We start from the raw sequence: 24339 nt of genomic DNA, 5'->3' as shown, positions 1-24339 counted from the left end.
CTAGTCTTCAACCCAAGTACTTGCCCTGCCGCAAGGTACCTACGGGAGGTGCCTACGGACACCCTACTACCTTGCGTGCTTGCCTAACGACGAAGTACCTAGTTGTGGAAGGTGTCTAAGGTCGGCGAGAATATATCTAATCACAGGTTACCTTATTCACTGCAACCATTCTCTGTAGCAGAAAACCTAATTTCAACAACCTACCTTTGCCTACGTCGCGTCCTCTTGCCCCGCCTGCCCCTGCGTCCATTACCTATGGGTTTCCCAGCCTGATATAAACATCCACTCCAACCAGAGTCACAATGGCGGGCCGGAAACGAACCAGGGCTACCCGGCTCAGGGCCGCAAAGTCCGACGTACCGGATGTCTATCAAGAAATGCTGATGGAAGCTGCTGCGGACGCCGGCTCTTCAGCATTCTCTGAGCCCCCAGCTAAAAGACTCAAGCGACCTGGGGAGGGGAAAGCAGAGGCCGTGAAGTCACAGTCGACAGAACAGGGAGGATCTGGGGAGGACGACGAAGACGCAGACATTGAATTCGAAGACGTGGTTTTGCCTCCGGCGACCGTCCAGACCATGTACAGAGATTCTGACGACGAAGAGGATGATCTTGATGATGACGAAGAAGAAGAAGAAGAAGAAGTCGGAAATGAGGAAGCTAGCAATTTCGACAATGTTGCCTATGGAGCCATACATCATTTTCATGAGACTCAGGAAGAACTCCAAACACTAACTCTCAATCTATCAAAGCATGCCAATGCGACGACAGTCACAAGGAAAGGGGTCAACAAACGAAAGCCAGTGACAAAGGAAGAGAAGCAGCGGCGCATCACGATACACCAGACTCATCTGCTGTGTCTCCTGCTACACTGTGCCCTCAGAAATCGTTGGTGTGACGATGAACAGGTTCACAAAACCTTGCGTCCTCTGCTGTCGAAAAAAACTATTGGCTACTTGACACCAAGCCCTCGTCTTCCCCAGTTTGGACAAACGGAGTCTCTAAAGAGCGGCCTTGAACAGGCTGGAGCCATATTCAGATCCAAATTTCAAATAACTGAACGGGGCCTGCGTCGACCACTATGGGCTGAAGATCCTGACCATCTGAACAACGTGAGTCTGTGGCAGGGTATCGTATTTGAAGCAACATGCTAACCCCCCTTGCTTTAGTATGAGCCACCTAGCAACATGGATTCATGCCTAGACCGTTCAGACTTCAGAGACGCAGCGAGAAAGCTGTCAGGGTCTCGGGATACCGGCGCGCAGTTGTACTGTGCTTTGCTGAGGGCCATAGGAGTTCGTGCGCGATTGGTCTGTTCATTGCAGCCGCTGTCTTTTGGTTCAGCCGGTCCCTCTCTGCCAAGACCTAGGGATGCAAAGCCCTCGAAGAAGCCTACCAAGGAGGAGAGAATAAGGTCCCAGTTGCTACAATACAAGTCAGCTGCCGAGGAACCTTCGTCTTCTGCCTCCGTCCTAACTTCACCGCTCCACCGATTGGGTCACCCGAATGCCGCTGCCTATAAGCTGCCAACGGCATCGACTTCGCCGACCCTGTGGCGACAGGTTGAGGCTCCCATGAAGATTCGCGAGTCGAGCTTCCCGGTGTACTGGGTGGAAGTGCTAGACACGGGCCATCAGAAGTGGCAACCCGTAGACCCTCTGGTAACAAACTCCATGTGGAAACCCAGACAGCTGGAACCCCCGGCAACCGACAAGGAGAACTCTCTGACATATGTCATTGCTTTCGATACTGATGGCACAGTTCGAGATGTCACGAGGCGATATGCCAAGGCATACACGGCCAAGACACGTCGTCTGCGCATTGAGACAGTGATGGAACGTGGCGAGGGTTGGTGGCGGAAAGCATTGAAGCCGTTCAGCCGGCGTCGGCTGACCGATCTTGACCAAATCGAAAACACCGAGCTGAATGCGATTGAAGCGCGCGAACCGATGCCGCGAAATGTGGCAGACTTTAAAGACCATCCAGTGTTTGCGTTAGAGAGGCACCTGAGGCGCAACGAAGTCTTTATGCCAGACGCGCAACCGGCAGGAACGGTAGCAGCAGGTAGCAGGGCTCCACTGGAAAAAGTATATCGACGTAAGGACGTTCGAATTGCCCGGAGCAGGGACAAATGGTATCGCATGGGGCGCGAAGTCAAACCGATGGAGGTTCCAATCAAGTTTCTGCCGCGAAGGTCCAATGCGAAACCGGGCGCGTACGCCGACGACGGTTATGGTGGAGACGAACGTGATGCCGCAGGAATGCCGGTCTTCACGCAGGATCAGACGGATATTTACCGCGCATCACCGGTCGTCAATGGGCGAGTTCCAAAGAACAAATTTGGTAACATCGACGTATACGTGGAAAGCATGGTGCCCGAGGGAGGGGTCCACATCCGTGACGAGTTCGACACAGCTGCCAGAGCCGCCTACGTTCTGGGGGTCGACTACGCGCCAGCTCTGTCAGGGTTTCAATTCAAGGGCAAACATGGGACTGCAGTATTCAACGGCGTCGTGGTTGCGAAGGAGCATGAGGAAGCTGTGCGTGCAGTGATGACTGGGTTCGAGGATGTAGACGCACAGGAAGAGCAAAGCAAGCGATCCTTGGTCGCCATCCGGACTTGGAGGCGATTTCTTATGGCACTCCGAATCTTTGAACGCGTGTGGGCAGGCGTCGAACCTGAGGAGCGGGCCGAGGAAGAAAGAAAGCTGACCGAATTCGTCCGGACCGATATGGATAAGGGGTCGGACGGCTACGGTACAGAGGAAGGCGGAGGTTTCCTCATTGAAGACAGCGTCATGATTGACGACGCTGCGCAAACACCAACCAGTGCGGGACTCACAAGCAGGGCCGATGTAAGGGAGAGCACACACGGCTCTGATTTAAAGAGAGGTATTCGTTCTGTTGCCCACAATGAGGACATGGGTGAGGGTGCAGCAGATGATGGGGTGGAGGCTGACGGGTGCGGTTTCCTGGTTGATACTGATGAGGGGTCTGATAACATCGATGCAGTTGAGAGAACTGCTGGGGTCCAGGCAAGACCTGAGATTCAAAGGAAGGAAAGTCTTGGGGCAGAAGAGGACAACGAGGTTGAAGTTGTGCTGAGCGATGTTACTGAGGAATACGATATGGAGGAAGACGAGGACGGCGGAGGATTCCTGGTGGATTAGGAATAGGATTGATGGATGGGCCGAAAGATTTTGATACGCTGCAGAAAGCCGAATTTGGCTATTGAGACATGAATCACTTTCCTGCTGCGTCCAGAGTAACTTGGAGATGGAAGTCAGGATACCTGTCTGGATATCACATCGAGGACGGGTTGATGTCATTACAAATATGTCCCCGGGAGAGAGAGGGGGGGAGGGGGGGGGGGGAGTTCTTTTTTCTATTTTGTGTGGCGTTCCCTTGTTAAATTTCTTTACTGGAGTATGGGGAACAGGGTCGGATCATCGTATAGTTAGCTATTACTCCCTATTAAGTACGTACGCATGTGCTGACGCTAACTCGCACTCGATGGGATACCTTTCTTCGCAGGTTGACAGCCTACCACCTTAGCTAAGTACTACTCATCATACCTTATCCGTAATTACCTTAATTTGTGTATGGTTTCGTGGAGATCTGGAGGGACTCTTGTCAAGAGGTCGAGCCAGCGAGGTGGCCCAAGCTCCTCGATGACGCACGGACGGATAGAAACAGCTATGTATTTTCAACGGTGGTGGATGGCGGATTTGGTACCACCTTCTGTACTCCGTACCAACCTTACGTACCTTACCTTGCTAGACCTTCCACCCGTCCCCAGTGGTTTCCCGGCATCTCCAGAAAAAATTCTTACAGTCAAGCGCGTCGGGCCCATGCGAGACGCAGAGTGCCTACGTCCCCGGTCCCGAATAAACCCTGACGAACCAGGAAAGCCCGCCCTGTGCTGACTGAGAATCCCCAAGGTCAAAACTCCAGCGCAACCCGGATCAATCAACGCCTTTCCAACCTCCATCGGCTGCCTGGTTCTTCCTATTCCGTCCACCAGATCGCCTGCTTAGCAGATCCATCACGAAAGCCCGCGTCGGACTATCTTTTGAAAGAGAGAGCAGAGGTCAGTCAGCCCGATTCATTATTTCCCCTCAACCCCCACGCGCTTTATTACTCGAGTGGCCTGCTGCTGTTGCGGCGGCACTGCTGCGATGAATCAAAACCCTCGCGGATGCCGTCATCGTCGCACTATTGCGATTGACGATGGTTACAGAACTGCTCGCATCACAGCTGACTTCCGCGACCTGCCCCTACCTGGAGCTTGTCGCGCGAATGGATGGAAGCTACCATTCCCAATTGTCGCGTCGCAACGAGGAAGACGAGAGAAAAAACTTTACAAAACCCTAGAGAGTACAGATACTAAACTCATGGTTTTTTAAAACAGTGCATTGAAGCCCGCCTCGAGCTCGAGGACTCACCGCTTGGTCGTGCAACCCAATCGCGACGCGCTCCTGTGCATGCACGAACTCGCACTACACATTTCCGTTGACGCGCCTTCTTCTCGTCGCGAAGAGCCTTCGACTTCCTACGTTTACCTCCTGCTTCCCGTCGCGTAACGAGTCCTGATTTCATTTTGACGCTATCCACTCGTCAACCTTTCGTCATCTTTCCAGCTGATGCTCAATTGTACACCCGGAAACCCTGAATAATTGCCCCAATTGTGTGTCTCGCGCCGCAGTGTCGCGATACGAAATCGATAGTGGTCGGCTTCACATAGACCGCCCATGACATCTCTCGCCATGACTTCGACGCATGAAGGCGAGACGACCGAGGAAGAGAGATTAAAGGTGGAGGATCTCCAAGAGAGCAAACTAGAAGATGACAGCAGAATGCATGTAGTCGGCCTGCGGGAGGACCGACTACAAGAGGACGACATCCAGGTAGACGGCATGAACGACGACCGCACACAAGAAGAGAGACTCCACGACGCGTCGGTGGATGAGCGACCGGAGCACGAGAGGCTGGAGCACGAGAGGCTGGAACACGAGAGACTGGAGAGCGAGAGACTGGAGAGCGAGAGACTGGAGAGCGAGAGAATGGACGAGGAGCGCATCCCGAGTTATCCATCTCCCTTGCCAGAGGAGCGACTCCAAGAAGCCGATCGAATGCAAAGCTATCCTTCGCCATCGGCCGAAGCTCAAGACAGCGGCCCTTATTATCACCCGGCTACACGGGACGATGATCCCCAAGACCAGCAACAGCCGCCGCCCACGCCACAACAGCCATCGTCACATTCTGCCAGTGTGGAAGAACTGCAGTTAGCTGCTCAGCTTGGCCAGGATCTTGCAGCAGAGCCCATGATGCATGTCACAGATCCAGGCATGAACGTTGAGGACCCGAGTCTTCGGAGCATCATGCCCAATCCTCATTCCCATTCTCATTCGGAGCAGCCTCAACCCCAACAGCAACAGGCACAGGCACAGGTCCCGATACCAGCCCAGACACAAACACAGACGCAGACGCAGACACAGGCTCAAACACAGGCCCAACAGCACCAGCACCAGCACCAGCATCCTCCTCACCAACATCCTCACCAGCACCCTCATCAGCCTCCTCCCCTCCCACCTGCCTCTCGTTCTTACGTGCCCGAGGAATCATTGCCAGAGTCTCTTCAGCAACATATGCCCATGCCCATGCCCATGGACCACCATCATCTTGCTCAACCATATGCCCTGGGTGACAGCACTCCGCCTAGGAAACGGTCAAAGGTGTCTCGCGCATGTGATGAGTGCCGGAGAAAGAAGGTCAAATGTGATGCCCAGTCAGATGCTGGAGACAGCCCATGCTCCAACTGCAAGCGGTCTGGTATCCGTTGCATGTTCAGCCGTGTTCCTCAGAAGCGCGGTCCAAGCAAGGGGTAAGTTGAGAATGGCGCTCGCTTCCTGTATCTACAAGATTCACAGACTGACATAATTCCTTAGATACATCAAAGAACTTGCCGACAGGATCAACAGCATTGAGGGCAAGTTGGAGATCCAAAGTGAGTCATTGCCACCCGAGTCAATGGTAAACTGGACCTCTGCGGCAGCAATGCTTAACTCCATGTCAGGCCCTGGTGAGGACACCAGCCGGAAACGACCATTCTCCAGCATCTCCAGCACCGATATCTCTACCCCAGCACCACAGAGACAGGTCGCCTGGGGCACCGAGCCTCGCCCTCTTCAGCCTATAACAACACCGTCTGATCGTTATCAGACGTCTCCTTTCGCCACCAATGGCTTGGCACCCCAGCCTATGGCTTTACCCATTAAGAATGACATGCAGCCAAGGCCTCCTATTGCGTCAATGGATGGCCCTGTGGCTGACATGCCTGATATCGATCAGGCGCGGGATGTGGACGAAGAGGTTTTCAATGGGTATGTGGTCAACTTTTCTTTGCTTTTTGAAAGTTGCGACTAATGCAGAACTCTTAGCTACCTGACCATGATCCATCCTTACTTTCCATTCCTGCCGAGCAGCAGGGTGCTGATACAAGAATACTTGGCTCAGTGCCCCGGCCTTCTGCGGGAAGCGTTTGTGGAGGCTCTCTCGGGAACCGTTCACTCATTTCCTTCCTTCCAGTCAGGCACCCCTGGAGACGTCCGTCTCGCCCACACGCTATTAGTAGAATGGGAGGCTAGCGATTCTACCTCTCGAACTGCTGTAGCAAACCTTGTTTTCCTCCAGACACTTCTCCTCATGATTATTGAGGCTGACATTCGACCACTGGGCTCCATCGGCGCACCCAAGGAATCCTTACTGGGTAGGGCGGTAGCGAGCGCGAATACCCTGAAGCTATACCAGGCCAAGGCAGATCTTTCTGAGGCTGAAGCTGGCCCAGATAACGAAAGCCAGCTTCGTGTCAGGATTTGGTGGTCGTTGGTCTTGCTCGACCGATGGAATGCTGTGGGTGCTGCGGTGCCTTCCTTGATCCGAGATGAAAGTGTGGTTCTGGCACCTGGCCTCAAGGCGGTCATCGGCGAAGTGCCGTACCTGCTGATCCGTAAGTGTCCCCCCTTTTTTTTTGGAAGAAGAAGAAGAAGAAGAAGAAGAAGAAAAAGATTATTCCCATGTAAACGAGTGAGAGTACTTCAGGGTACTGACTATATGGCAGGTGCATCCAAGTTTCTCAGCCGTGCATCATCCATGATTACCAACTTCCAAGAGCCACTCAATACAACCTTTGCGGACCGCATGGTGGGCTCTTTTATGGATGCGTGGGTAGAAGACTTTCGTGAGGATCTGCCTGCCCACATCGAGCCCAACATTTATCCTGTTGTTCACCTGGTCTATTGGCACTGCCGCTTGTTGGCGTATCTTCTCAACCCATCTGCCAAGTCGACCGACGTCTTGTGGCCCAGTCAAGAGTTAGTCAACCTCCTGGTTGGCCATTCGCAGCTCATCACGCCCTTGCACCACCATTTCACAGTTCTTGCGGTGCTCACATTAGTCGAGCTTGCAAAGTTGGATAAAACAAAGGAAGAGGCCACAAGGCTTCTTGGTGAATTCCGAGATTCTTCACTACCAGCTTCCGTCTTCGATGGACTGGTTCGGGACAAGATTGCTGATCACCTTCGCCTCTCCAATAACACTGCTGCAGCTCCAGCTCCATCTGCTATGGAGGCAGCTGCGAGCCAGGGGTTGCAGCATCTGGCCGATTTGGCAACTCTCTCATCAGCGGCTGTGGAAAAAACAGAGGAAGCACCCACCTACCGAACTGCGCCCAGCTACGAAGACATGGGCTTCGACCCTCGCCCGTTACTGCTTATCGGTTATCTCAATGTTGTCCGCGCAACTCAACAAGCAGCCTAGGAATCTTTTCATCTTGCGCAGGTCGAACAGCAGCGGCAGCAGCGGCAACGGCATGAACAGCAGCAGCTAGCGCAGCGAACGACAGATTGTCAGCAGCCACAGAAGATGGGGAGTGCCGCGGAGCCACAGCAGATACTGCATCATCCACAATATGGAGGGGAAGTACTGCAGGTGCAGGGACTACCGCTGCTGCTGGAACAACAGCAACTACTGCAACTGGAGCATCAAGTTACCGAGCAGCGTAGTGACAAACAGGCATATGCCCGCAATCCTGAGAACACGGGCTTTCTGGGACACTCAGAAGTGACTGGCAAAAAGCACTACTGGTACTATTGAAGATGTTGACAGCAACAGTGGTCGAGTGGCCTGTATGTAGAAAGGAGGTCGAATGTGGTTGCGCGAAAGGTCGATATGGATCAACTAGGTGGTTTACCTACACGGTTACCATCCACCAGTGAAAGATACAGATGCTTGCGACGCCTGTTCGGGTGGTTCAGTATCGGCTTGTATTCATATGAAGTGTAATGTACAATTAGTTCTCTCTGTAAGCCGCGTCCTTATATGCCAAAGCCTTCTCTCGCGTCGATCCTTGTCAAAGTCGATGGCTCAATGTAATGATACAACAGTTGTACGGACCAGTGACCAGATGCTATCCTTTGGGAGTCGCCATATCATTTCCCCAGCTTGCCCTTTGTTGTCACCGACACGCGCGGGTGGGGGAAGGGGCTCTCTTGCAAAAACTTGGTCGTTGGCTCGAGGTAGAAGGCGGTGAAGAACTTGACCCGAGAGTAGGGTAAGCTGCTAGAGAACCCCTCCCCCAAATCACTGTTAAACTATCCGTAGCATGCGTAGGTTCGAAGTGGCACATGGGATCACCTGCTAGCTGGCGCACCGCGCGCCTGCTGGACCCATGCAGGAAGAACCATGTGATGTATGCCTTCAGAGTTTATTGACTGACAACGTATCGAAACTGGGTTCCGACTTCATGGGAAATGCCGTGAAGGGCAGTGCCGCGAACTATGGAAAGCAAGTAATATCCTATTCCTGTACCACACCTTACGGACGTCTCTCACTGCCGAGTTTGCCGTTCATGACTTATTCTCAGTCTCTGGCACGTTAGCCGCGACTCAAGGCAAACGAACACACGCCTCGCATACATGGTATGGCATCTGCTTCGGGGTCGTCTACGTCGATTGGTTGCTGTCCCGACTCCCGAGCACCGGAGATCATCGACTGCGACCGCCCACGGGGGATTTGTACAGCCCCTGCGAGACCCCCCTCTTGCCCCCATTCCCTCGTCTAAAGGCGCCGAGAGCCGCGCCGGTGTTGACAGTAGGTGATGACACACTCATAAAGTCGCACACACCCACACCCACACTCTGGCTCGGCAGCGGCGCCACCACCAACTCAGTCACCGTTGCCGGCCCAGATAACCGTTTCGGCGAGCATGCTAATAATCAACTACCTGCTCACTTGCTCTGTATGCATATTGGTCGTCAGTCTCCGCTCCTACAAAGTGTGCCTATCCATAGAGTCCACAGCTTCTCACAACGGTTCAGTGGGATCGGCTCTGTCTCTACCTGTGTGTGCTGTATCTTACTCTATTGCTTGGACGCCGAGAGGTCTGATGGACTTGGGTGGGTGAGCAAGTCACGATCCACACGGTTCTCACGGAGCTTGGGTGGGTTCATCAATCGCCGTCGCAACTTGCCCAGCCCCCTCTCGATTCCCGCATCACCAGTTTCGGTGGATCCCACTCGAGTGCCCCGAGGGGAGGAGGGAAGAAAAGAGGAGGGAGGTCCGAGGAGGAGAATTATTACACAACGGTGGGCACTGGCTACTTGGCACTCTCAGACTCTCAGTGCCATGCAACGCAAGGGGGGAACTTCCCTGGATGGAGATTGGGCAGGACATGGACGATTTCCGGACAGAGTCACATTCGGTGACCACCGTCGACAGTGCCAATCATCTAGTTGGAAAACACCACTGGGGCAGCGGGCTCGCGCGCAGAGTCGCAGACCCATGTTGCCCACGGTCCATGGTGGAAAACGCCGATGGTGAGGCGGTGCCAGCCTGGATGGACAATATGCAGGAACAGGAAATGAGGGTCCCCCGACAGAGCCCTGAAGCCCTAAGGGTACGGATACATGTACTGCAGTATGTAGTGTACCTAGGTAAGGTAGGTAAGGTAGTTCGTGAAGGACGCCTGCAGGCTGCAGCTGTCTGTCTCTCCCTGAGTCCCTGCTGCCCGCCCCTACTGCCGGCCTTCTGTTCGGCTGAGGTGCTTCGAGTTTGGCTCATCACAACACTTAAGTACCCTAGCTGGGCAGGTCATAGTAGGCAGTATCCACGGTAGCTAGCTGCAACGAGCAACCTGGCCACAGCGCACAATGGGAAGGCGTCAGCACGCTACTCTCCATAAGGTGCCTTACTGTAGATGTAGAACAGGTGCAGCACAGTGCAGCAACGGATACTAGCCCTCGTCTAAACAATAAACCCCCTCCCTTCCCCCCTCCTCCAAGGCCGCATAACTCAATCGCTATTGCAAGGCCCTTTTATCTGATTGATGTGGGCCCTGTCATCGAACATCGAAAGCTACGTATATCCGTACCAGCTTTGATTTTATTACCTTACTGCGTAGGTCGTTTGGATCCTTGGCTTGTGCCCCTCTCTCATCTCATTCGCATTCGTCATCCACATCGGTGGCACATTCAGTTTTCGGTTCGTGCACCGTTTGACTTATTGACTTGCCTTGAGAGTCAACGATGAAGTTTCCAAATGCCTGTCAAAGTAAAATGAAAATCAATAGCAAGGCATTGTCTCGGTGAGCGCATGGTAATCTGTAAGTAGGCAATCCACCAAGAGATTGTCGAGTTTGAATTGCCAATGATTAGTTCAACGCTTTCACCTACTACTACGAACATGCGAATCTCGATCAGCGGCCTCTTACCTTACTCACCTGACGATGCATCAAAGCACTTTTGTCTCTGGGCCATTCCTATCACTCCGAGACCTGCTAGCATGTCGTTACGGGGGGGAACCACATGCAGCCCATATCAAGGGAAAGTAAGAGCCACGGAATGCAAAGCCTCTGCGAGTGCGCAGCAAATCTCAAATCTTAATATTGCTCCACGCCAACCATACTACGTGAATGCGTCTCCGCGATCGCCTAGATGTAGATACTATTTTGATTGCCTTGCACCTCAACAACAAGGAGTTGAAACCGCATGAGTCTCTCTATATACAGCTTGTTCATGTGCAATGAGGGGAAAAACGATATGTCGTGAGGGTGAGCCAATTGCACACTGAAATCCGGTTTCCAAGGCCTACATACATAATTCGTTGTCGTCTGTAACCAAACCATCCCCAATAGCCTCACCCAGATGCTACCCAGTTGCCTTTTGCGCCAAATCCAATTGATGATGGTAATGGTAATGAGATGCTGTCACTCTTTTTTGAGCCGCCCGCCCCGTCTTTTTTCTTTTTCAGCCCCATGGTCAAGCCTAACGTCAAAACATAAGAAATAAATAGCCTCTAATGCTGTCCAGATAAAGTGTCAACAAAACTAAAGAGAGGAAAAAAAGAGGTCTACGCCAACTCCAGGCATGGATATCGTAGCGGGCATCTATCCAGTCGTCCACCGCAAAGTCTCGTCCCGCCTATGCTCGCATTCCTTGCGCCTGTGCTTGCCGTCTAAAAGTAGTTGGACTGGATATCATTGGCGTGCAAGCGTCGAAACTGTCATCATATCAAAACGTCTACGGCATTGTCCAGGGTTCCGGCTGAAACTGAGGCAGACCATCTGGCGACTCTTGGTATGTGGCGATGCCGTCGTTGAACTGCTGACCCCAGAACGCTGGATCATCTTCAAACGTGAGAGAACCACCAGCAATAGGGCCGCCGTCATCAAATGAAGAAGGTGCTGCCATGAACTTGTTGTTCGATGATTTGGCGAAGCTGTCGTAGTCAATCGTGCTAAGGTCTGCTCCAGTAGCAAGGAAGCTTGCTGGGTGTATAAAGCTGCTGCTCCCAGTACCGAAGCCGTCGTAGTCACTGTCGCCAGCGATGAAATTGTCCTCTACTTCAGAGACCTCTCCAGACGTCGAAGTCGTCGCGGCGAGGGTGGGAGCTGGCTCAGAGCCCGTACCAAAGTCGAAAATGCCATTGAAGCTCTGAGCGCCAGCCTGGCTGTAACTGGAGGGAGCAAACTTATCCGTCCGGTCAGTGAGATCGATATGGCTCCAATCCACGGATGCAGCGCTCAGCCCAGCACTAAAGATCGGTGCATCGTGATCCGACGACATTCCTGATCCGCCGAACAGGTCGAAAGAGGCGTTGGGTACGTAAGTCGGGTACTCAATGCCAGAAAGATCGAGGGGCGGAAGCTGGTTGTTGAGTTGCTGGAAGCCAGATGAACCTCTCATGAGTGGAGAGGCAGCTTCAGACTTGACTAGCCTCTGTGCCAGAGGTGCGACACGGCCCGATACGGGATCCTTGAGAGGATTGTCGATGAGGCGTTCCGGAGAGTGACTGCCCAAGCTGCTGGTGCTGTGCAAGGAATTGACACGGTTGAGTTGATAAGGTCCGCATTTCTGAGAAGCCTTGTTGAGCTTGTGTGCTGGTTTGTGGTGGCCGTGCTCGTCAAAGGTCAACATGCCATCAGAATGGACCGTGTTTGCACGTCGCCTGCGGACGGGCGGCTTCGGCCGAGGAGCGATGGCTTCCTTGTCGGAGTCGAATTCGGGGACGGTGTCGAGGGCTGGTTCTTTCTTATGGCTACAAGTGCAGCGACCACCATGGTTGCAGCAACAAGTCTCTGCGTGTGAGGAACATGAGTGTTAGAGGGGCAATGTTCTCATCACGGCGGCGGGTGACTTGTCAAAAACGCAGGGCAGACTCACCTCTATGGCCGTCGGCCAAAGGCTGCAGGTGAGCGCATTTGCTGGTCTTCTCACCACAATCGCACTTGATGTGGGCAGAGCGTGACTTGCGCATCGACCGACAATGTTGACATTGGGAGACGGGGCGACCCTTCTTGTTAATATGTTGAAGGGGACGATCTGCAGCAAGACAGGCGGTTAGCTGCACATGTTTGCTGGGAACTCGATACTCAGTGGCGTAGTTGGAGAAAGAAACCCCCAGGTGAAAGAGGTAGGTAGGTAGCTTGGGGTATGTTGTGGTATAGCTAAGTGAACTGCATTGCATGGATTCTATTGCAATGAAAAGAGAAGTGCAAAGAAAGGCTCAAGGACTTACCAGAGTGTTGGCAATTGCTAACACGGTGACCCCGAACGCAGGCCTCGCAGGCGTACTTCTCCCCGTCGATAATCATGTCGGGCGAGGCAAAACAAGCAGCAAAATGGGAGGGAAATGGTTGGGAGGAAAAAAGCGATTCTAAGTTCCCCCGCCACGAGAGTTTGGGAAGGAGGGAGATCGAAGACAATCGGCGGTCGGCAGGCTTCCAAAGAAACGGTCGAGTCGAGGACGAGGATATGGTAGGTCGGGTCGGCCTGGAAAGTGGGATTTTCTTGCCCTGGAGCGTGGAGCGGGAGCTCTTCGGTCTCGTTACAGAATGTTTGGCGTGGGCTTGGGGGGGGCCCGTGTTAGTCCAGTGCCCCTGGTTGGGTTGGATGCCGTGGGTGCGATGGCTAAAAGCTGGGCCGGCCGGTAGCGGAAGCTGGAGGGTTCTGGGTGTTTTGGGTGCCTGTGTGTCTGTCCGTACTTTACGTACATACGGCTGCACAGCTGGTGCTGGGTGGTGGTAGTTAGGTGGTAGGTGTGGTGGACTGGTGGTGGTGGTGGTAGTGGTAGTGGTGGGAACTTGGCCCAGGGTTTGTTTGTGTTGTCCGTCTTCTGGGAGGGTGACGGAACCTCTTGCCTCTTCTTTTCTTGTGAAGAAGAGAGGAGAGACTGGAGTGACAGCGACCGCCAAGCACAACAAAGTGTGGAGGTCTATGAATAGGACATATCCGTGGGGTATACGGATAGCTGCTAAAAGATTTTCATAAAAATCAGAAGAAAAAAGAGATGAGGACGACGGACGAGGGCAGGGTCGGCCAAGCTTCGAGGTACGGAGGTACTTTGGACCAATTGACTGATGTCAACGTCCGGAGCAAGTGGGTAAGTCTACACTAGTCGAGTGGTGGCTGTTGAGTGGAGAATTTTCATCACCTTTCCAATCTTGTGTCTGGGCTTGCTTGAGTTGTTCAAGCCTCGACCAAGCTGCGCGCACGCGAGGTAGAATACCGACAGCAAAGGTTCTGGTCTCAGCAACCGGTGATCAAAGTAATCGAGGATAACACGTCCCAAGAAAGATTCGGTAAAGGGCGGCAGAGAAGAGACAGTATAGAGTCGTACGTCGTGAGAGAGTATCCGTAGACGAGCGGCCAGAGTCGCAGTCTGTACTGTAGAGCAGTACACTATGGTAGGGGTAGCTGAGCAGTGTCGTCGCCAGTGAGGGTCGCAAGAGGGGCCTGTACCTGGGGTGCAAGGGCTGAGCATGTGCGACAAACAGGATGTGGTCGGTGTGTGGCGGACCGTGGTCGTCGACGAAGACCGTGCAGCGCAGCGATTGCCGGTGTTGGCGCCTTCCCAGCTCTTCTCTCGCCTAGGTAAGATGGTGTACCTAAGTTTTATGTAGTGTGTATGTAAAGTCGTGTCCGGTTTTTTGGGGTTGCAGGGAGGCGGGATGAAATCGAGACTCTGATTCGGAGACGCGGGGGTAAACCAGCCGACCAGTCGTAGGCGTTGAGGCCCTGGAGGGTGTGAAGATCGGAGGGGTTGGAAGCAGCGCAGTAGGGTGGGGGTTCGAGGTTCCCTTCTTCCTTTCTTCCCTTTTGCTGGCACGGTGGCAGGTCTACAGCGGAACGGCGTCAAAGTCTGTACGTCTTCGCTGACAGGTATCCGTAAGGTACCTTAGGCAGTCAGTGGCCCTTTTCACAGCTGGGCTACCTTAGCTTGGCTGCAGTATGTGTCAAGCAAGGCACGGTCGGAGAGACTGTGGCCGAAAGAAGGTACCTTTGCAATGGTATTCCCACAGGATTCCCGAGGCAAGGGGAAAAGGTCGAAACTGTCTTTTGTATCTGTAGGTAGGCCCTACTTGTAGGGAGTAGGAACAGGGTGCAGAAAGCTGCAAGAAAACGGAGACACTGCCACCTCAAGGGGAGGGAGGAGCTGGATCAAGCGGTGCTTTCTTGGCCCTTTGAGATGACGGCGGTTGGTCGGTGGTGCGGTCCTTCGGTGGTGAAACCCGAAGTAGATGAGTTCAGAGGTCGGGAGTTTGGTCGGCCAAGGTCGGACGGACAGGCGGATTCGGCCTTCAGCGCAGTCAACGAGATTGGTCGTCGGGGCTAATAACGCGAGGTGGTGGCTGGTCGCTGAAATTCTCAAGGCGCTTGGGTCTTGGGAACCTTGAACGGTAGCCCAAGGTACGCAGTAGAGGTGTATTGGTCCCTTGACAGGCCGGTTGTGATTGGCGGGGAAGTAGCTAGGCGATGACTCGGTCGCAAACTACCTAGGTAAGGTAAACGCGCAAAGTACGGTATTCGTAAATTCGTATGAATATTCTGTCCAGGACGGGACTCTAGGACTCCAGATTCCAGATTCCAGATTCCAGAGTCAAAGGACCAGAGGTAAGGTAAGGTAAGGTTAGGTGGACAGCTAGTTATGCCTTTTGTCGTCTTCGCTGTAGGGTACTCGAAGGGTTGACTTTGCGCTGGCTCGACGAAAGACGCAACAATTGGTCAAGTGCAAGTGGCCTCGACTCTCGACTGGCAACTCTGTAATTACTGGAGACTCTGCACTTGTTGTTGCCCTTGTGTGTCAGTGGTATGCGGAGCGCAAGCTATGTCCTGCCTTGATGATCAAGGAGGAGAGCAATGCGTCGCCTGACGGGCAGGAGAGTCAGGTAGTCTCCTCTCTCCGTAGACAGGATGAAGTTCTCGAAAGATTGCAGAATGGGAAGGGACGTGGGACAGGTGGCAAGGTGAGGTGGCAGTCGCCGGGGCGGACGTGGGAAGCCATTTTATTGTTTGGGGCCTTCCGCATTCAAGAATTGGGATTGGGGTGGTGAGGTGAGGTGAGACTGAGATGATGCATTGGATGGGACAGGAAGGCGAGGCGCGGCTACCTTACCTACCCTGGGCCGCACTGGTACTGGACGGGAGGGGAGGTTGAGTGAGGTAACTGGCAAAGAAGATGGCGGCGGCAGCGACAGCGGTAGCAGCAGCAGCATCCTTTGACTGATGCTGTGCCTCGTCCCCTGCTTCCCTGCTTCCTGGGCCCATGGAGAAAATGGCACGGGATGGCATGGCAAGTCGCAGAACGGAGGACGGCAAAGGACCATGATAATGGCGATGGCGATGACCCGGTGCCATGTATGTAGTGGTGGTGAACGGGAGAAATTGGAACGGTGAAATGCAAGTGCGCGAAAGGGTGCAAGCCTAAGGTGGGTGCCCTGGTCTTCACGTCAGTTCCTTCCAGAATCCAGCAGCAGCAGCAGCAGCAGCAGGGGCCAAAAACGGAGGGTTCGCCATGCATCCAACATGGGCTGAAGACTGGAGGCCTTGATTGGGCCTTTGGGGTCATTTCTGTGTGGGGTGGGCCAAGCACTCGCAGGCCTATGAAGCTACGTATGTACAGCTGGACCTAGAGCTGGAGCTGAAGTTGGCGTACATGTTCAAAGGAACTAGGTACCTGAGTAGGTAAGGGCGAGGCAATCTGTGACATGCCAAAAGGTGCTGGGCGAGAAGGGAAGATGGAGGTACATACAGGGCAAGGAAGCATCACGTTCATTCGGGAAGTTAAGAAGGTAAAAGAGTACCTACCTACCTCCCTAGCAGACCATGAGAGCAACGCCACAAAGCATCGCACGAAAGCCCAATACCTACTGATACGAATACCTCAAGGAGATTGAAATTCGGCAGGCGCTGTTATGTTCCTTGGGGTTAGTGTCTGTCTCGACTGTCGCGACTTGAATATATCTTCTCGCCTTGGCAGCCTAGCCTACCCATCAACTCTCGTGTATCTTTAGGTATTCATACCCATACTAGCCCATAGAGAACAATCCTCAGGACCTGTGTTGGGTGAAACAAACGAGAGAATCACCCGTCCCGATCCCCTCCGAGTACCCCGAACGGCGTATGGATGCTAAGTACGGTACGTTTATCCGTAAGTCATTTGCAGAATGTGAATGTAAGGTAGGCACAATGCAGCCTTGCTGCGATGCGGATAAGACGGTAAAGACGGGAGGAGGGTGCGAACGCCCCGAATCACGCCGATAAGTGATGCAGCTCGAGGCTCGCACGGCGCTTGGTTCCGCATTGCTTACACAGTACTCTATCTACGGTACCTTCGCGTGTCTCTCTTACAGTCTACTTACGTGATGACCTTACCTCGAGCCCTCAGTGACAACCTTGTTGGTCATGATCCGACAGTGACGCTCAAGTGTTGAGTGGAGACCGGCTGGTGCTCCAAGCGTGGGATGGCACTCTGGAGTCTGGGGTCCGGATTCTGGAGTGCCCATGGAGTTGCACCACAACACTGAACAGACCATCCATGATCCTTCAGACTCCAGTTTCCGACGGTCAGGACGGTAGCACAAAACACAAGCTGGTCAATGCTTGTCATGCCGTTTCTTGAGTACATATAACTGCAGACACGGATCATTACTTGCACATTATTTGAATTGAAGCTCATGCAGGGTACAAATACTCGTACCCAGCAGCTATTTTGAGTGTTCTACCGATACAACACGGCGGTCGGATCTCAAAGGTCCTCTGTTGTATCTATGAACGTCGATCTCAACGCCTGCGCACAAAGTAAAGTAAATCCTGATTACCTTGGGTATTCCTTCATACCCAGCAAAGAGACATCAACTGCTGCCACTAGAGGTAAGAGTAGCAGCAACAGGAGTCGCCAAGAACGAACTGCAACTTCACTGCCTCGATACTAACGCTCTGCGGATACCCAACCTGATTGTGACTTAGAGCTGTGTGGAAGAAAATCAACTATCCCTGGCACGTGCCTCATTGCCTACAAGCTTGGCAAGACATACCTAGAAATTTTCATCACTTTGACTTGGACGGTTCGGCCTGGACAGCAGAGCGTATCTTTGTGATTTAAACATCCAGTTTTGACGTATGCATCAAGTGTAACCTCAGCTGATTCCCAACTTCTCATGATAGTCAAGACGACTGCTCAAAGCCAGGTGCCCAGCAACGGGTTTTAAATGGTTGTTCTATGCCAGGAGCGAAAACACCAACGTCGAATGATAGCGACAGTTGATGCCGATCTACGTAAAACGTAGTGCTGGCAATTACATCACATGGCGAGGGGGGGGGGACCATATCAATGCTCAGATATGATTTTGTATGCAAAGGGGTACGAGATAGCAAATGACTGCGGGAAGTAGAGCTCTAAGGAACTAGACATCGCATTGGATCTTCAGAACCGACGCCTCCAGTAGCAATGTCGTAAGTGGTGTGCTGGGCGAAAGCCATTGTGAAGCAAAGGTTAGCATAGAGCCTCATGATCGAGATTCATGACAAGGCCAGTATTTGACGAAGGTCACATCACAGGCAACGGCGGCTACCGCGATAATCCGCAACGTCTGCCAGTGCCGGTCTTGAAGTGAAAGTGGCAACGCCGAAGGGGCGAATAGCCTGGGTGAGACGACTTGGGTTAGAGAAAGACGTGATACGAGATCGGAAAAAGTTGAGGTGGTGGTTTACTGTGAAAGAAAGAAGAGGAAGAAAAAATTTTCGTCAGGAAAAGATATGTACCAGGTGGTAGTGTAGAAGGAAAGGAAAGCGTGGGGTGAGGTAATTGGGAAGGCGGTGCAGGCTGCAGCTGCCGCCCGTGAGGCATGTTAGACCTGAGGCACACACACATCTGTGGGTGCCTTTGAGCCTTGGATCAAACGTCGGCCTGAGGTTGCGATTTGCCGGTGTGGGTACGGAGAACTCAACCGATGTCAGGGCTTCAGGGCAGATACCTACCTCGGGTATCCCATATAGTTGAGAAAGATGCAGATAAGGTCTTTTACTCCGGTAGCTACTACGTACCGTCTGCGCCCAAGAAGGTACCTACAAATACTCTTCAACAGGGCGAACAGTCGAGTGGACGACGATGGAACATTTCCTGATTTCTGGCACCCCACCCCGCTAGGAGGCGCATAGTAGCAACCATCAACAATCTTCGTGCCTCAATACCCACGATATCTATCTACCTGGCCCTGCGTGCTTGCTTTGCTTTAGGTAACATAGGTGTAGGCACTGATTATCCAAATCACCATCTTATCTCACGCTAAAAGTATTCGATTGTCAAGATAGGTCCCCAAGATAGGTCCCCATCAGGTATCTTGAGAAAGAAGCACATGATTACCGGTACCTAGGATGAGGACGATGGCTGTAAGCTAACAGCCCACGGATCACGCTGGCCAACTCCAGCCTACAGTGTATCTGTTGATGCGTGCCCGTGGCACGGCTTCTAGAAGTCTGCATGGAAGACAGCCTGATCGGGCCAACCGACGGGAGGATGAGAAAGGGTGGTATGGCGGCATGGCCTGCATTCCGCCTTCCTCCTTCCGTCTGATCATTGGCCATCAGCCTGGTCGGCTGCCCGTCAAATTATCGGCGCTAAATGCTCGGGTCTGTGCGATCGACTTGGAATGGGAGGTGCTGCATTCGTGTGTGTGTCTGCTCGGGAGATCTTTTCTCAGTCAAATGCTTCACCTGCAGCACCGTCTGCCACCACCTTCGGCCCTTCTTGACACGGTGCGTGGGTGTATCCATGAGGTCGACCGTCGGCTGCACCTTCGCGACCCTCTCACACCCCCGCCAGGCGCCAGCTGACTGTGCCGAGCGAACTTGGCTGGTTGATGGTCCATATCGTTGGTCAACCCTTACGAGGGTGTCCTTGACCGTCGACCTTTTGGTGCTTCTCTGCTCAATCAATATGTACTATGTCAAGAGTCTTGAAGCCCTCGGTGTCCGCTTTGGGCTTAGGTCTGCAGTCTCTACTTTTGCGACCCCATTGAGACCTGTCGATGGACGACATATTGCTTCACAGCGTTCCAATCAGTGCCCGCTGGCAGTCCTTTCCAATCGTTCAGAGCCTATGTGATGAAAGCTCGCAGACCAGCAGCAACAACTCTCGCTAGCAAGATGTATTTCATAACCACAATGGACTCTAGAAGTCGAGCCGAAGTTCTACAAACAGCGAAATTGCTACGGGATCGATATCTGTCTGTGCCAAAATATAAACTGCTATATACCTCTGCGTCCTTTTGTCTCTGTTCTCCAAGCCGAGCGCCAATAGTCGGAGCAACGTGAAGCGAATACAGTTTGACAAGTATATTCAGAGAGAGGCATCATCCGTTGCTTACGGATACATTGCCCCTCATTACCCCATTATGCAGCCAGACCAAAGGAGAGAATCGGTTGTCCTCGGCCAGCATCATCTCGTCGTCGAGTTCGTCTCATTATCGACTCCTGCTCTAGCTTGGGTGCAGTTCGTGTCTTCGGGTCGCACTAGTGAAGCGGCTTCCGCTAACGACATCGTTAAACCATTCTCGTTCAACGATACTGAAAATATCAAACGAAAGTTCGATAGACCATTGTGAAGAAATCCGACGTCGATCGACACGGCTAACGAGTTGTGGTTCCGACTCCCGAGGACTAGTCGGCGCATTTGGGTTTGGGAGAAGGGACTTTGGAATGAGGACCGGAGCCTCACACAACCCTTCATGTTCAATGGGTCCCGGTGCTGGAGTAGCAAATATTCTGGGCAACCTAGAACCACACGGCTCTTGGTCAGCCAAGATGCCTCGCTTCTAGAAGAATAAGACCAACTGCTATTATGGACCAAGACTATGCAGGGCAGTTCCGCCTGTCGGATAAAGGGGAATGCAATAATGCAGGAGATCCAAGCTGCCAAGGACCATTGACGTTCGATCAGCCAACGACGCTTGTGCCTTTGGTGCGGTTCGCCAAATGCAAGCCAGAATGCTGTTACAGGCAGCGAAATCGAGGCACATCAACCCCGCTTCTCCAGAGAGCAGGGAGGGTGGGTAATTGACATTGGCATTCCCCGTCTCACCCGATATCCGTGCTAAGATGGAAGAACTTGAAGTCAACCTCTTGAATGTATAAGCGTTCAAAGGGCTTCTTGTGAGTACTGCTCCCCCGTACGGTGAACGGCCGGTCTATGGCTGCTCTCTGAGAAGCCGACTTGAACCGCTAATGTCCACTTGCCTTAGCCCTCCCCGCCCCCTCTTTAGGCTTCGGCTTCCACTTGCTAGTCCTATTGTCATTCAGATACGGATACTCCGCACTTCATCATCGGTACTGGCGGTGTGGCTGGAAGAGGTATCATTCGGCGACTATTTGTGGCATCGGCCGGTCTGTCCTAATCTGGAAGCTCCGCCCCCATTCAGCCTCTTGCCATCTACATAGATCGTGCTCGTCGTGCTTATTGCGACGTGGGAATGGTGGTCTTGGTCCTGTTGATAGTCGCGCGGGTCTTATACTATGTTAGATATATAGGTTTCTATTGCCCCAAGGTGTGTCTCGATTTGACTGTGTTGCAGAGGTTGGAAAAGGGAGACATGGTGGTGGCATGGTGTGCCGACGAGGAAAGGCCGTCCAGACTCAGCCAGAACCATGTGACACAGCTACAGGATAGTATTTGCGTATTCTTGAACGATTGATCCTCCCTATACGAATCCCTAGACGAAGCTTACAGAATAACCATTGCTTCTAGTTACGGTAGTCACCAGAGCATAAGAGGGGGGTTGCATCTAGGAGCCAGCGCGATGACCAGGTGTTGGGCGATACTGCTGCGGCCAATCGAGGTTGGATTCCAAATATATACGAAGGAGAACGAGCCGAGTGTTTGGACCAGATCCAACCTATCGTCAGGACGACGATGAGTTTGGGTCTGTTAACTTTTTGGTGTATGGGGTCTGGCATTTTGTCAATACACCCACTACATGTCCGTGTGCAGATACCTGGGCATACGCTTACAACTAATGCCACAGCATCTATCAGAATTGCCTGTGGTGCTTTTTTCCTCCATGCGCTAGAAGTGTTTGCTGTACTCGTTCGCTGGCACTACTCGCGAAACTGTGTGGCAATGGCACAATGGCCCGCCGCCGAATCCAAGAACCTGCTCGTGTACGATATAGTCGCAGCAAGTGGCGACTTTATGAACGCATACGCAGCAGAAAGCCGAGTAACTTGAGTTCATCATCAAGTACTCCAATGGCCAAAGGGTCTCGCTTGAGTCGGCGACACCGTGTTTGCGCCGTCCCATGGGCTGATAGTGGCGCCCCAATGCCTTGATGTTCGCACAACGAGGAACAGTGCCATCGATCTTGAGCTATTGCTCATATTGAACATATAAATTGCGGTTGCAGAATCCCCGAGAACGAGCTTTTGTCACCCCTCCTTCCCCGACGTCGCTACAGCTGCGAATATTCTAGGAGCTAACCTGACCAAACGCCATCGCTGTGTCTCACTAGATATCGACACGATGACATCGACATTGAGTCTCAACAGTCTCTCGCCGGTGAAAGATCAAAGGCAGACAGGAAGATTTCTTCTGGTTGATACCTTAGATATGTTGCTGGGTTGCTTTGACGATTGAAGATAGTACAACTTTTCATATTTTACTTCACGAAGGTCTTGCTAACCACGCAAGTAAAGGCCGTGAGGATGATCGATATTGTGTCACAGGAGCTCACATATAGGTAAGTCCCTCGAGAACACACTACAGAGAATTATCAGAAAAGGTATGGTTTCGGAGGGAATTCATATCCAGGACGACGTCGCTCATGAGCAAGCTGGCGTACCAAGCCGGGCACGGCACAGCCAATGGCGACATAGCGAAGTGGGGCGAGGTCGTTGTCGGTGCCAATCGGCAACTCCTCGGAACGCATTCAACTACACCTCGGCCAAGTTCAGTTGTGACAATTGACATCCAACTTCCCTGGACGGCTCATCTAGTAGCATAGACCAATATCATTGGCCTTACCTTTGGTTTGTATTCAATCAAAGAGACCGATTTTCCAGTCAGCATTACCAGGGGCGCCAGAAACTACAATGGGCTCGGAGAAGAACGACTCCAGCGAAAGGTACGCCCCCTCCTACATCCGAGATACAGTGACGACTTCATGACAAGACTAAACTCAATTGCCACCTTACAGCGCTGTAAATATCATCTTTATTGGAGCTGGCGCCGTTGGCTGCTTTTATGCTTCACGGCTACACCACGTAATTATGCCAAAACCCCCGTATTACCTGTCCAGCCAGGCTAACTCACGTCCTAGCCCGACCGTAACATACACGTCTCACTCGTTGCCAGATCTAATTACAAGGCACTCAAAGAGTCGGGCGTACAGCTTAAGACTCATACCTTCGGCGACTACATCTTTCAACCCCATGCCGCCTTTCCATCCGTGGACGCTGCAGCATCCTCCCAGACGCAGTGGGACTTTGTCTTCGTGACGACCAAGGCGCTTCCAGATCGCTCTGATGATTCTGCCATGATCGTACCTCTTGTAGGGAAGAATACGAGCATTGTGCTCATCCAGAACGGCGTTGGCGTCGAGGAGCCGTTTCGCCAGCGGTTTCCCAACAATCCCATCGTGAGCGCCGTGACGATTGTCAGTGCCGAGCAGACCTCGCCAGGTGTAATCCGACAAAACCGATGGACGAGGGTCAGTATCGGGCCGCATACTAATGGCCTCGGGACAGGCGACCCCGAGCTTAGCCAACGCGGTACAGAGGCGGTCAAGCAGCTCGGCACGTGGTGGGGTCCCGGCTGGGGTGGAATCCGCGACGTAGAGCCCCACGACGAGATTGGGCTGCAGACGGTGAGATGGCACAAGCTCTGTATCAATGCCGCGTTCAATCCAAGTGCGGTGTTGAGTGGCGGGAGGGGCAACGCAGACATGGCCACGGATCCGGAGCTTCGGGAGCATGTTTTTGGCATCATGAACGAGATCAGAGCGGCGGTACCCAAAATTCTGGGACGAGAGTTTCCCAACGACCTCGCGAAGCCGGACCGTATTGTCAAGAGCACGGAGCGGAATACGGGGGCAAGGCCCAGCATGTTGCTGGACTGGGAGGCTGGACGCCCGTTGGAGTTGGAAGTGATTTTGGGCAATCCGGTGAGGATTGCTAGAGCCCACGGGGTGGAGATGCCTCGTTTGCAGACACTGTATGCCTTGTTGAGCAGTGCGCAGAGGACTCGAGAGGAGAGAGCAACCAAGGGAAAGCTGTAGGGTACGAATGTCAAGAGTTGGATGGCCATCTGGTATGCTAGAATAGATTCAACTTCGCAACTGAAGTCAAGATTTGCCGCCCAGGCCTGTTCCTTGAGCCTGATGCTCGCTCTTGATCCACCGTCCCGCGACACGATGTTGACAGCTGTTAGTGGAGAAGGGCACGATGTTGCAGACTTGTATGGGTCGTCGAAGGGCCGATAGTCGATGTACACATAACACTCATCTCACCTTGGAAT

At 52.9% G+C, this 24339-nt stretch overlaps 4 protein-coding genes across 4 annotated transcripts; 3 read left to right on the top strand and 1 right to left on the bottom strand.

Moving 5' to 3' along the window:
* Positions 1 to 302: 302 nt before the first annotated feature.
* Positions 303 to 3167, top strand: N0V96_012146 (uncharacterized protein; the record flags this gene model as incomplete). Its single annotated transcript, XM_053198471.2, has 3 exons — positions 303 to 674; positions 1167 to 1296; positions 1342 to 3167. 3 exons carry the CDS (start codon positions 303 to 305, stop codon positions 3165 to 3167), a joined length of 2328 nt encoding a protein of 775 aa, XP_053044125.2.
* A 1596-nt stretch (positions 3168 to 4763) lies between these two features.
* RGT1 (Glucose-responsive transcription factor) lies at positions 4764 to 7815 on the top strand (the record flags this gene model as incomplete). Its single annotated transcript, XM_065759517.1, has 5 exons — positions 4764 to 5881; positions 5946 to 6004; positions 6074 to 6380; positions 6438 to 7006; positions 7118 to 7815. 5 exons carry the CDS (start codon positions 4764 to 4766, stop codon positions 7813 to 7815), a joined length of 2751 nt encoding a protein of 916 aa, XP_065611900.1.
* A 3758-nt stretch (positions 7816 to 11573) lies between these two features.
* Positions 11574 to 13147, bottom strand: N0V96_012144 (uncharacterized protein; the record flags this gene model as incomplete). Its single annotated transcript, XM_065759516.1, has 3 exons — positions 11574 to 12631; positions 12717 to 12875; positions 13072 to 13147. The coding sequence occupies 3 exons, from the start codon at positions 13145 to 13147 to the stop codon at positions 11574 to 11576; spliced, it is 1293 nt and encodes a 430-aa protein (XP_065611899.1).
* Positions 13148 to 22916: 9769 nt separating this feature from the next.
* Positions 22917 to 24100, top strand: N0V96_012143 (uncharacterized protein; the record flags this gene model as incomplete). The annotated part of the gene is made up of 3 exons (XM_065759515.1): positions 22917 to 22948; positions 23021 to 23087; positions 23144 to 24100. 3 exons carry the CDS (start codon positions 22917 to 22919, stop codon positions 24098 to 24100), a joined length of 1056 nt encoding a protein of 351 aa, XP_065611898.1.
* Between the last annotated feature and the right edge of the window lie 239 nt (positions 24101 to 24339).

This window comes from Colletotrichum fioriniae (assembly GCF_027942845.1).
Source record: "Colletotrichum fioriniae strain IMI 355084 chromosome Unknown scaffold_21, whole genome shotgun sequence".
Classification (NCBI taxonomy): Eukaryota; Fungi; Ascomycota; class Sordariomycetes; order Glomerellales; family Glomerellaceae; genus Colletotrichum; species Colletotrichum fioriniae.
Note: the sequence above shows the minus strand (reverse complement) of the source record. Positions and strands in the feature narration are given on the sequence as shown.